Source organism: Podarcis filfolensis, assembly GCF_964270895.1.
Source record: "Podarcis filfolensis genome assembly, chromosome: 15".
Classification (NCBI taxonomy): Eukaryota; Metazoa; Chordata; class Lepidosauria; order Squamata; family Lacertidae; genus Podarcis; species Podarcis filfolensis.
In genome coordinates, this window is record NC_139618.1 from 31,022,784 (window position 1) to 31,035,922 (window position 13,139).

Below are 13,139 nucleotides of genomic sequence, written 5' to 3' on the forward strand. Positions count from 1 at the left end.
CTTGGTTCTCATGTGCACCCACACCACCACTCTGGGAGGTAGATTGCTATTTCCATTTTTTATAAGCTGAGAATTTAGCGTTGGTCCATGTCTACCATAGAAGACCATGGCAAAAGCAGGTCTTCCAGAGCTGGGTCTAATACACCGCCTGCAGGGTTGCATGGACAAACAAAACAAATGGCCATGCTTCTGAAGAACATGCTCAGGGGGAGGAATGAAACTCAGTGGCAGAACATCTGTCTCACTTGTAGAAGGTCCTAGGTTCAATCCCTGGTGTCCCCAGCTGGGGTTGGGAAAAGCTCCTGCATGAAACCCTAAAGAGCTGCTGCCACTCAGTCCAGAACATGCTGAGAACTATATGGACCAACGGCCTGGCTCAATATAAGGCAGCTTCCTGTATCCCTGGGGGTAAAAGAAAGGGCTTCTGGATCAGAGGAAGGGGACCAGGAGATGCACTAGTCTTCATCTCCCAATAACTTACCCTTTTCTTGTCGTGCAATATTGTTTCCATCCACTGGAAATCCATGGGTTTGAATGGCACCAGCACCAGCAATGTGTCTGGATTGTTTTCTCTTTGGGGGTTGAAATGTGCTGACTCCGGGTAGAAGAGCCGCATAGTGGTCTTGGAGCCCACGTCACTCTCATAACCATAAACTGGTGCATTGTTCAATCTGCAGTGGGGGAGATAAGAGGAAAGGGAGTGTACACCCTTGGCAGAACATAGGCAGGCATTTCGTCGTTTTATGAGAACGAACCCATGCGCAGGAGTTTGACCAAAGGGTTATCTGCCACATGTCCACGTTATATACTACAGGGTGGCTGCAGTTACCCTCTTCTCTTATACCTAGCTGCTGCTTTGACTTGGAACAAGCTAGAGCAGAAGCAGCCAAGAGGAGTATCCTCCAAATGTTGTTGAACTACACCTATCAGCTCCAGTGAGAGTGGCCAAAACTCCAGGAGGAAGGGAGCTGGAGTCCAAGAACACGTCTCAGCTAGAGTGCAACTCAGCGTTTACTTTATCTGCTGATCCATCAATTCAGAGGGAAACCATAATGCACAACCAAACCCAGAGGACATTTATGGGTTTCTTCCCAAGAACACGTATATGTTACGGAAAAGCACTGGGCTGACAGTAAAAACAACATCACTTAGTCATATTCTTCCTGCTCTGTAATACAGTAGGGTGTGTATGTGCTTAGTGCTCTGATGTTATCATGCTGTGCATTTCCCCATCTCCTCCTTCACATTATTTGCTGCCGCTGATGGGGGTAACAAGGTGGGAAAGTGGAAGGTGGTGGTGTCAGTAGATGAGGTAAGTACGGCTTGCAGAGGGGAAGGATCCACTGGGAAGATGCCGCTGTTACAAACAGCCCCATTCAGTTCCACGTGGCAAAACAGGATTCAAAGAAACTGGCTGCACTGCTGTGAAAGATCACAGACCCTGATGCATCTAAGTACCTGATCACAACATCGTATTTGTTAATAGCTTCTCCCATAGAGCTGTTTCTGAGCCGGTGTCCATTTCCTACTACTGCACATCTCCGGCACTTCAAACTGCGAAAGACAAAAGGAAGACTCCATTATACACTCCGAGACAGGGAAGAAACGTCTCAGAAGGTTGGCTAATCAGAGAAGAACATAGGAAGCTGCCTTGGTCCACGTAGCTCAGTACTGTCAACACTGACTGGCAGCAGCTATTCAGGGCTTCGGGAAGGGAGTCTGTCCTAGCTCTACCTGGAAATGCCGGGGATAGAACTGTCCATATGCAAAACAGAGGTTCTTCTAAGCTACAGCCCTTCCGTAAATGCTATGACCACTTACTGGAAAGCGGGGACACACACTGTTTTAAGCACTCCACCTTACAATATATGAAGTGCCAGTAGGGTGGGGTTTGCAGGGGCAGACTAGTTGTACACTAAAGGGGGGGGGGGGCAGAGCACAATGGCAGAGTATACTAACCATTTGTAAGAAACTACCGTATTTTTTGCTCTATAAGACGCACCTGACCATAAGATGCACCTAGTTTTTGGAGGAGGAAAACAAGAAAAAAAATATTCTGGATCTCAGAAGCCAGAACAGCAAGAGGGATCGCTGCGCAGCAATCGCTCTTGCTCTTCTGGCTTCAGCAATAGCTGTGCAGCCTGCATTCGCTCCATAAGACGCACACACATTTCCCCTTACTTTTTAGGAGGGAAAAGTGCATCTTATAGAGCAAAAGATACGGTATATTTTTACACAAAGTATATTCTTCTGTCTCAGTGTTTTACAGTACTGATTTGCTTAAATTTGTTTGCATTTCCCCATTAACATCAAGATTGAAATAGTCCCTTATGAATTTAAGAACATAAGAGAAGCCTTGCTAGGTCGGGCCAAAAGCCCATCTAATCCAGCACCTTATTCTCACAGAAACCAACCAGGTGCCCATGGGAAGCCTGCAAGCAAGGCATGGGTGCAACAGCACTCTCCCTTTAATTACCTTTCATCATTGGGCTATATTTCTATAAATACCTTCTAAGTCAGGCTTCCTCAAACTCGGCCCTCCAGCTGTTTTTGGACTACAATTACCATCATCCCTGACCACTGGTCTTGCTAGCTAGGGATCATGGGAGTTGTAGGCCAAAAACATCTGGAGGGCCGAGTTTGAAGAAGCCTGTTTTAAGTGTTGTTAAGTTATCCATTTCAAATATTCCCATAGCGTCTTTAATACCTGCTTTTTGGTAACACAGCCATGTTTTTGCATGTTCTGTTGTTATTTTTTAAATTTTTGTTACATCGTACAAGCATAATAAAACATGATACGACTGACAAAAAAAAATGGGTCACTAGGAGGGTAAAATACAACACGTCATTTTACAGTACATCATAATGAGCTGGTTGCAGTAAACCAACTTCAGTAAATTAACTTGGAAAAACACAGAATAGTAAGAGTATTATTACCCACTTATCTACACCATATCGCAATATATGTTGTAGGCATTTCTTGTCTCTGTGTTGCTTCATTTGTATATTTAATAAAAGTATACCATCAAGTGTATAAATCATCTTGTTTTTCTCTCTCCTCTTGCCACCTTCAATTTCTGTGACGTTTCCATTATGGCTGTTTGCGAGACTATATTACACCAGAGGTTAATGTGTAGACATTCCCACCACAAATGGTGGTAAGTACCCATAATTTGGCATCCTCTACAACATAATGGGAAACTACTGGGCTTTATAGAAGATAGGCACATCAGTGTTATATACCATGCATAACTTTTAGTGAACATTCCCTAATGGTTGCTGGCAGAGATTTATATGGTGCTTTTATCCAGTTATTATATGCAACTTCAATGCTATTCTGTAGATGGGAAGCCAGGTGCTAGGCCAATACAATTAATTTCTGTCTTGAATGGGAATTTAAGGCACAGACCTACCTGGTTTACCCACATGCTAATACACTAGGCCAGTGGCTTGGTAGATTAAGCCACAAATTTGCACACACCTACATTAGCTATGTCATCCTAGCTTTGGCTGATTGGCAGCTCAGCTTCTCACACCTCTGCCAAAACCAACACTTCCTTTACTCTCCTGTGGATTTCTTACTTTTCACTTTAAATACCCAGACTGACTTCCAGAGCACTGACTTCATTTCCAGGCAGACGTCAGACTTCTGGCTGTGACTCAGTGCCACAATTTCATGTCCCGAAGCAAGGGATGGAACCACACGTCAGAGACTTGATCAAGATTGGCACTCTGAAATACTGGAGAGTCACGCTGCCTGTAAATGAGCTAGATGGACTAATAGCCTGACATGGATTAAAGCAACTTTCTAGGTTCCCCACGTTAAGATTTGAAAGAGGGATTGCCACTCTTAGGTCGCATTCTATACCATACATCTAAGGCACACTTAACAAACATGGTTTCCCACAAAGAACCCTGAGTTTACCTCTCACACAGCTGCAATTGCCAGCACCCATAACAAACTACTGCTCCCAGGATTATTTGGGGGAAGCCATGTGCTTTATATATGCTGTAAATGCTTTAGATCAGGGGTCGGCAACCTAAGGCCCATGGGCCACAAGCGGCCCATGGGAGTCGTTTAACTGGCCCATGGACCCCTGCCACCCACTCAGTCAGCTGCTGTGTGCCATGCTAAATCGGTGCAGAGCAGAGCGGGGACCCCCTTCCGTGATGCTGGCCAGCTTCCCATTGGCTGCAGGAAGCTTCTGCAGCCAATGGGAAGCTGCACACACCTCCTCCGCGCTAGAAGGAGTGCGAGAAATGCGTTTGTGCATGTGTGTGCGCACACACACTCCAGCACACTGCGGCGTGTGTGTGTGCGCACACACACACTCCAGCCCACCGCGGCGTCTGTGGGACTGTGAACCGCCCCAAGCCACAAAAACTTTGCCAGCCCCTGCTTTAGATGCACAGTGGTGTTGATGTAACTGTACAGTGCACACTCACACCCAGTTTTACCTCCGGTAAGCAGGTTTTGCAGGATTTAAGTTTAAAAACTATACCTGCAACACAGGCTGAAGTGGGGGGAAATTGTTCCAAGGGGAATGAAACCTTCCAAACAGTGGTGCTCTCAAAAGCACTGTCACCTTAAGAGTTTGTTTTTTTAAAAAAACTGGAGAAGCTGTGGACTGAAAGAGGGACCTCCCACACAAACCACAAGCTCCACTCATGCTCATGCCATCACATCTCCGTAAAAATGGCAAGTTTCTGAGTATCCTCCCCTGACCATTGACTCTGATTGCAGGGTCAGGACTCTGGGTTCTCTGAATTCTTTTACCACTGAATTGACCTCTTTGTGACTTTACAGACAGAGAGAAATTCTCGTTCCCAGCATTGCTTGGGAACTCTAAGAAACGAAAATATTGGTGCAGTTTTGAAATCAGTGGTTAACACCAACAGTTTTGTAAAGCTCTGTCTGCCATCTTGATTCAAAATGGTGTCTAACTGTATGCCAACATAGACGAAAACCTGCTCCTTGATCTTAGGACCCATCATGCAAAATCTGGTTACGGTATCTTAAGAGGTGTTAATATATACAGCAAACAAGCAACTTTCCAAAATACATAGATACACATATTTCCTGTAAAATTTTCATTCTGTAACACACATGTATGAACGTGCCCCGAGTAACTATGGTGGAGAAAAGAGATACTACATGCTCTGCAGCTACCAATTCTATAAATGGGAGAGAAGAGCCCAAATAACTGAACCCACCCGTTTTCTGAATGAAGTGGCATTACCTTTGTAAGCTTTCAGGCAGAGCATAACTTGTGATCGCCAGAACTCGCAAGAGAATTTCCTCTGCAAAGGAACAAATGTAGGCAGTTAACCGGCTTAGTCCATGCTGCCTCGGTTCAGACATTAAGAACGTACGAGCTGCCGCGATGGATCAGCCCAAAGGACAAAACTGCTGGAAACAGAATGATGGACTAGATGGAATCTTGTTCTGACGTAGCAAAGCAATTCTTACAACTTACTTAGGGCGAGTGGAGAGCCAAGAAGAGCAAAATGGTGCAGGGAGCATTACTATATAACCTGCCTCTTGCCTGACGCCATGCTAACTCCAGAGGAACTCAGAAGAGAGGACTCTCTGGTTTTAAAGGTCCCACTTTTCTCCTGTGTTCCAGGCACAGGAGAAGGGCATGGACTTATCAGAGCTCTCACAGCATCCAAGTGCATCCAACTGGCATTAGGACTGGACAAGCCTTCTTCTGTTTTCCACTCAGCCCTGGAGCAAGTTGTCACCAGATGGAAAGATACAGTGCGGGTAGACCCACTGAAATGAATTGGCCTAACTTGGTTATATTCATTAGTTTTAGTCAGTCTACTCTGAATAAAACTTAGTTGAATACCATCTACAGTCACCACTTGCAACCTGGAGAATGCATTTGTGGGCTCATATATTATATTGACTTCTGCTTTTACAACTTTATTGGTTAGTGTTTTTTTGTGGGTTTTGGTTTTTTGTTGTTTTTGTTTTGCTGCTTTATAGCTTGATTGTTTGGTTTTTTATGCCATATAACGGTAAAGGTAAAGGTACCCCTGCCCGTACGGGCCAGTCTTGACAGACTCTAGGGTTGTGCGCTCATCTCACTCTAGAGGCCGGGAGCCAGCGCTGTCCGCAGACACTTCCGGGTCACGTGGCCAGCGTGACAAGCTGCATCTAGCGAGCCAACGCAGCACACGGAACGCCGTTTACCTTCCCGCTGGTAAGCGGTCCCTATTTATCTACTTGCACCCGGGGGTGCTTTCGAACTGCTAGGTTGGCAGGCGCTGGGACCGAACGACGGGAGCGCACCCCGTCGCGGGGATTCGAACCGCCGACCATGCGATCGGCAAGTCCTAGGCACTGAGGTTTTATCCACAGCGCCACCCGCGTCCCTTTTATGCCATATAGTGTTTAGTTTATATGGTAATCTTTACAATCTTTCTTTTGCTGTATTATATTTGTTCTTTATTCTTGTTAACTGCCTTGGAAAGCTCTGTGTGGACAGACAATTATTTTTTTTTTAAAAAACAACAACCTTGTTTTTTAAACATTTGCTTCCAAATGAGTTTCTCAAAAAAATATTTGGTAGTTTGACACCTAACTGCAGGGAAGCAGCTTACATATTTTGCTCAACTCATCTTATCCACCTTAGGCAGCAAAATGTCTTAGGGTGACCCAGCCCTCCCTCTTGCAAAGAATATTGACAACACCCAAACTAGGAAAGTTTTTAACTGCATTTGACAGACAGAATGAACATCGAATCAAAAGTTAAATCACCGTGGCCGACCCATCATGCTTCAAGCAAACCATCCTTTTTTCTTTTCTTTTTACATTCTTAAGTACCGTAGGTACAGTCTCCCACCCTATTAAAAAAGGAATAATTTTTTTGATGTAGAAAAATTACTCTGGCAAGGAAGGGGGAAAAGCCACTCCGCACAGCCACAAATATGAAGATTAGCCTTGGGAAAGCTTTAACCCTGAAAGGCACCATACAAATTCTGGGGGGAAAGTAAATAAAATGGTGCCTGCTAAACTCAGTGTGGGAGAGAAAGCAGCATGCACAGTGCAGCAAGCATGTTTCCACAGCAGGTTCTCTGCTAAAATTACATAAATCTAGATGTATCTTGAAAGTTCCAAAGTCCATTGTTGACCAGGGTCTTGACAAGACTCATGTCACAACCCTGGATTTGGATTTCTCCTCTTTATATAGCTGCTACTATATAAATGCTCAATTTCAGCTTGCCCTTATTGGAGCAACATCAGCGTTCCCCAGAGTACAGACCAAGTCCTGCTCTTGGTTGGGTTGCTGCACCACAGGCCTAGTTCACACCAACAAGAAAAGAAGTGCTCTAACTCCTCCTGAACGTCTGCTGTGGGCATGCAGAAATTTTACAAGTTTTTTAAAAAGGCTCAGCCTACTACACTTTACCAATTTTTTTTTTTTAATGTTCGGCCATGACATGAGGCAACACAACTCAACTCGCATTGTGTGTGCAAGGTGTGTTTTTCTCCCTGTCATGTACTAGTGGATTAGGAAAGACAACAGTCAGATCCCTCTACAGATAGATGCAGACGAGATGTTATCAGTTCATAAGCAGAACCCAACACATCTTGGAACAACAGACCCTTTGACTGCACCTTGCACACAATAGTGGTTCTGTCTGGAACAAGGAAAGGAGGGGGAAGGAAGAGTTCCAGCTTTGTACATAAAGTCATTGAACTGTGCTTATTTTGGGAACCTCCACCTTGCTGAACTCCTTGGGAAAATGAGAGGCATTAAAAAGAATCTGACGGCCAATTGTTAACAAATGCAATGGTACAGCCAGTCACTCAACAGAAGTAGAATGCAGTCCTTTGTATTATTAAAGTCAGTTAACTTTCAACCAACAGCAACAGTTATGAGAGAGCCATTAAAAGGAGGATGAACACCTGTCCAGTGGATACCTGCCAATTTATACTTTTGCCTCTTGGAATGAAGTCCACTGTTTCAAAATAATGCCAAGGTTACCTGATATGATGAAATTCTCATGAGCCAACCTAAAAGTGTATGATTGATGAACACATTCTGCTGGACCTATCACAGATGTCTTTCCTTATCTCTGGCTCAGTTTTAGCACCACACTAAATCAAAGTTTAGTGTGGCAAGACTGAGATATGGTGAGTCTCAGGTTCACATGCTCCCCTCTCTTCCTCCACAAAAGCCGCAAAGAGAGCTCCTTGTTTTCTAACTATGTTCTAATTTTATATTTTTCCTTGATAACAAACTGATAGTTTACGGATGTTGTTGGTGAGGTTCCCAACAACATCCATAAACTATAAGGAAGGAGGGAATCAGTGACTACAGCTATCTATTCTGCTATTTTACTGCTTGTGGCTCTTGTGTGTCTCCACAGTTGCAACTTCCTTATAGTTTATACTGTGAATAAGAGGCTAAGGAAACCACAACTTTGCTGATATTGGCCCTTAGCAATCAGAACTGGCCACATGTGGCTACAGCAGGGATAGTAGTGACTTCCATATGTTCTTCAACTACAGCTCCCATCAGCCCCTGGCTGCATAGCCAATAGTTATGGATGATGGGAGCTGTAATGGGAGGACACCACCCTGGGCTAGAAAGTATGCTGTGTGGATAAGGAACCCAAACTAGGTGATCTGGTGAAAGTCGCCTTCAGTAACTGAGCACACTGCAATGATAAGGTATGCTATTGGGTGTACTTTTGCAGTGAAAGAAGCCACACGGCATGGGCCCTATATGCTGTCTTGATGGGAGACCACCTGGAAACGTAAGATGTTCAGAGCTCCTTGGAGAAAGAGTGGAAACACCTGACTTACCTTTGTGTGAAGAACGATATATATATGATCTTAGAAAAATAGTCCAACAGATGGCTACTAAATCAGAGCAAACTTTCCGCAAGAAAACTGAGAGGGAAAGCATGGAATAGAGAGACAAATACAGAAGATGCTTGCTAGAAGAAAAGAGACAGCTGGTTTGCTTACCGCTTCCTTTAGTACCATATGGCAGCTCGTAGGGTGAAGGGGTCTTTACCCAGAAGTAATCCTTTAGCTGTAAAAATAGTGGATGTTCCCGTGTGTAACTGCAATGAATGCAGAGGAGAAGATCATGCAAATCTGGCATTTTATATATTCAGAGCCTCCCTCTCCTGTTAGACTCACTCTATCTCATCCCACCCCATTCCTCCTATCCCCCCCCAAGCTTAGGAGAAGCAGGTAGATGAGATCTGAGAGACCCCATTCACACAGTATACAACTAGTCCCGTTACTTACTTTGCAATGAGCTGTGCAGCTTTCTTCTCCACCTCTCCCAGAGGACAAGTCATCTTTTGTACTGGGAAATAAAAACTGTAAGACAAACAACAAAGGGAAATGGGGTGGGGGGAGTTAAGTGTTGTTGCTGTTGTTTCCTTAGCCCCCCCCCCCCCAAGTTGTCTCAGTGATGTACAATTTAAGAGTGGATGCTTGTGCAATCCAAGCCTCTAGGGCAGGGGCAGATTTAGGGCACTGTGACCGGTTCTGCTGCCCTGGGCGCTGAGCTTAGGGGGTGCCGCAGGGCATCGCAACTATGACATAGTGATCTGAGCAGAACAGAAGGCAAGAGGAGGAGGTGCACCAAATTTTGTCCTCCCACAGGGCACTGCTGAAATTTTTCAGGTCCATAATCCACCCACGCTCTAGGGACTTGCAAGAAAGAGTTTTGGTTTGGGACATCACCTGCTAGCCACAAGTGAAACAAACCACCACTCCATCAGTGTGCCTCCATGGGACAGATGAGAAGCAGGGCTCATTCCATCAGATTTGCCAAAGGTTGAGTCCATCAGGCATGTCCTGCCTGAGAACTGTTTCTATGCCAGATAGTCATTGTAAGGACTACTATTTAAGAACCAATGCCTGAGTTTGCTTTTTTCCTCTTCCCTTTCCCTCCTTTTCTCCTTGTGTATCATGCTTTTTTAGATTGTAAGCCTCTGGGCAAGTACTGTTTCGTCTTAACTGACTATATGTAAGCCACGCTGAGCAGCATTTTGGCTGATGTGTGGGGCACAAGTCCTCAGCATGGATCAGCGAGGCTGTGCAGAAATGACAGCTTCTCCTAAGACCCACATTGTTGGAAAGGGGCTGCAGCTCAGCAGAAGTCAACATGTGCTTTAGACAGAAGTTGCAGGTTCAATTCCTAGCATTTCCAGTTAGGGAGGGATGGGAAAGACCCCTGCCTAAATCCCTGGAGAGTCACAGCCTGTCAACATAAATGTGCAGACATTACTGAGATAGGTGGCCTCAAAATTCATACACGCCATACACTGAAAGCATAACTTGCCCTGAAAAATCCTGGGCCTAGGAAATGCAGGTCTGGAAGGAGTAAGCTACAGTTCCCAGGATTCTTGGGGGAAGTAATGTGCTTTACATGTGTGCTGTGTACACAGCCTCAGTAAAAGGCACCTTCCTTGCCCAGGATTACACTTCCAAGAGTGGTGGACCAGCCTGTGCACTAACAGAGCATGAAAAGTGATGCTCCAAGCATTTGGAAAGTAATGGGAGATAAAAGTGTCTTAAGCATTCGAGAAGAGGTGCTTACATAGGTAAGCACCCTTCCTCAAATGGCTGCAAGCAGGACAGAAGTGAGCAGGGCTCGTAAGTTTTATTGATAAGTGTGTTTTTGTATAGCCTTTCTTTTTACTGCTAAATCTTCTTTACTGTTGCAAACCAGAGAGAGGGGATCTACCATCTCTGGGTCCAACTCAGCCCCAGGCAGCATTGCCAATGGTCAGGGATGATGACCTTTCAGCTGCTATAGGGTGGAATGGGGTGAATCAGCTCTCAGTCACCTGCACAACCACTTTTTGTAGTCGGTCTTTGTTAATTGCTTACAGTGCATAGCTTATTACGTGGCGCCCCAAGACATGGCAAGCTCACGGCCAAGGAGAAGAGGGAATCCATGTTTATTCGGTTCAAAATGCCAAACCTTATGCCACATTACTTACACTTTAAAAGAAAATATTTTTTAAGCTGGCCACTTTTATTTTGAAAGAAAAGCAACCATGCTGGGGGCCCTGATCATGCAGGGAACATGCTTTCTACATGGATCAAAGCCCCATGTTGCTTTACTACCAAACATCAACACCACCAACTCCTCTTATTTGTCCCCAAATGTGGTATCAAAACCATTGGTGGGAAATAGGAAGGGGGGGCCACTTGGTTTCTTTGGTAGATGTAAGATAAGGCACTGCTTTGACACACACTTCTCCCAAGCCATCCAAGGCTTTAAATCGGGGACAAGGAACTTGTAGCCCTCCATATGCTGTTGGATTCCAGCTCCCATTATCCCTGGCCGCTGGCTGTACTGGGATGACAGGAGTTGGAAGTCTAGCAGTAACTGGAGGTCTACAGACTCCTCACCACTACTTGCAAGGAAAGCAGTCGAACAGCGCTTAGGAATGGACTTGTCACCCATATGAATAAGTGAGAGATGTTCTCTCTTATTGTTCCCAGTTAAAAGCCCTGAGGGTCCATTTTGAACTAGCCGGTGTTTCTGAACAATGGGTATTAATAAGCTAAGGCCCGATTCAGGTAATATATCTGACCTTAATAAGAGGGCAGGGATAACGACCCAAAACACCCCATGTGCCCCCTTTTAAAAGAAAAAGAAAAACCATCCCACAGCTGCATGTACCTTTCCTCCCGGGATTTTGTATACCACACCATCACCAAAAATATAGCCAATACTCCAAGTATCTTCCATCCTGAACAAAAAATAAGACAGAATACTGTTAACACTGAGCCAGTCAAGTGTAGCCACACAACACCTAAAACACATATGGTGGTATGCCAGAGTGCAGAGTGAGAGAGAGGTTTAACTTGAGCCTGGATTCACTAGGGATCAGCTCTGGGGCCTCTTTCGAAGCCAACCTGCAAACTTAGGACCTGGGATGTAACAAGAAGGCAGACACCTGTACATCAGGGGTAGGGGAAGCTATGGATCTCCAGGTGTTGCTGTACTCCAGCTTCCATCAGCCCCAGCCACCTGTCCTAAGGTTAAGATGGTCAAGTACGGAGATGTCACCATCTTCTACAAAGGAAGGGAGGACATATTTTGGGTCGTATCTGGGGCGTTTGAAGAACATGTAGGCATAATAATGTATGAAAGGGATACATGTGTACTGCTCTAGCCCACAATTCCAATGTCCTTGCAGAGAGAATTCAGTGTGCACTCAGCTGAACAAACAAGAGAATCAGACCTTTGACCCAATCCACAAAGGTCTGAGGTTGCAACCAACGGGGATGTTGGGAGCAGGGTTAGTGCGTGCAACCCTGCTTCTCCCTCAACAGTTTTTCAGGTGAAGACCTGAATAAGAGTACAAGGGCAAAGCATAGTGAAACAGCAATCCTATACAGACTAAATCAATGGATTTTGAAGATAGAAGCCTAAGAGCACAAAGTTGTAATAAACAACCTAAAAGCATTTACAAACCTTTCTGATCCCACCCACACCATACATTTAAAGCAGATGATTTCCCTGCATAGAATCCCAGGAACTGTCATTTACCATCAACAGAGCTACAATTCCCAGCACCCCTTAAACTGCAATTCCCAGAATTCTTTGGGGCAAGCCATGTTTAGTGTGGATGGGATCTCAAGCGGTGGCAGAGGCCAGGTTACAGGTGTCGGGGGGTGTGTGGAATAATTTGCTTTGCTGAGATTGCAGTCTCATCAGGGAGGCTATAGGTTTTCATGGGTCCTTGGATAACAGTACATTGGGGAACCCTTCCCCCTTGGCACTGCTCATTTGGCATTGTCCTCCAAATGCATCCTTTCCCTCTTTGGAACCTGTATCTTCATTTTCTAAAGGCACCTCCTTCTTTCAACCCACAACAAGCCTTTCCATATGACCTCAGACAGGGTGCTTTTCAGCTGAATCCACACCATTATCCAATGCCGAGAAATCATTTTCTGGGCATCCATTTGTGAAAGAAGCTTCCAAGGCCCATTGCCCACAATCACTTTTGCTGAAGTCAAGGTTGACTTTTTTCTTCTTCTTTAACATTCCCAATCCTGCACGGTGGGTATTTCTTATGACTGTAAACCTTGGTGGTGACATCTGTTACTTACAGTGAGGGGGGAAAGTATTTGATCCCCTGCT

The 13,139-nt window shown here is 45.0% G+C and overlaps 1 protein-coding gene across 22 annotated transcripts in view; it reads right to left on the reverse strand.

Annotated features, from left to right (window-relative positions):
• Positions 1-13,139, reverse strand: part of ST3GAL4 (ST3 beta-galactoside alpha-2,3-sialyltransferase 4) — a 174,796-nt gene that overhangs the window by 7,794 nt on the left and 153,863 nt on the right. For 15 of the 22 annotated variants that reach the window (XM_083588947.1, XM_083588958.1, XM_083588946.1 and 12 more), the window contains 6 exons: positions 11,673-11,742; positions 9,275-9,349; positions 8,987-9,084; positions 5,241-5,301; positions 1,459-1,554; positions 482-671 (listed from right to left, as the gene is read on the reverse strand). In XM_083588947.1, coding sequence (XP_083445073.1) covers positions 482-671; positions 1,459-1,554; positions 5,241-5,301; positions 8,987-9,084; positions 9,275-9,349; positions 11,673-11,742 — 590 coding nt within the window. The remainder of the gene's footprint in view (positions 1-481; positions 672-1,458; positions 1,555-5,240; positions 5,302-8,986; positions 9,085-9,274; positions 9,350-11,672; positions 11,743-13,139) is intronic. The other 7 variants (XM_083588950.1, XM_083588949.1, XM_083588952.1 and 4 more) reach the window with 1 other exon arrangement.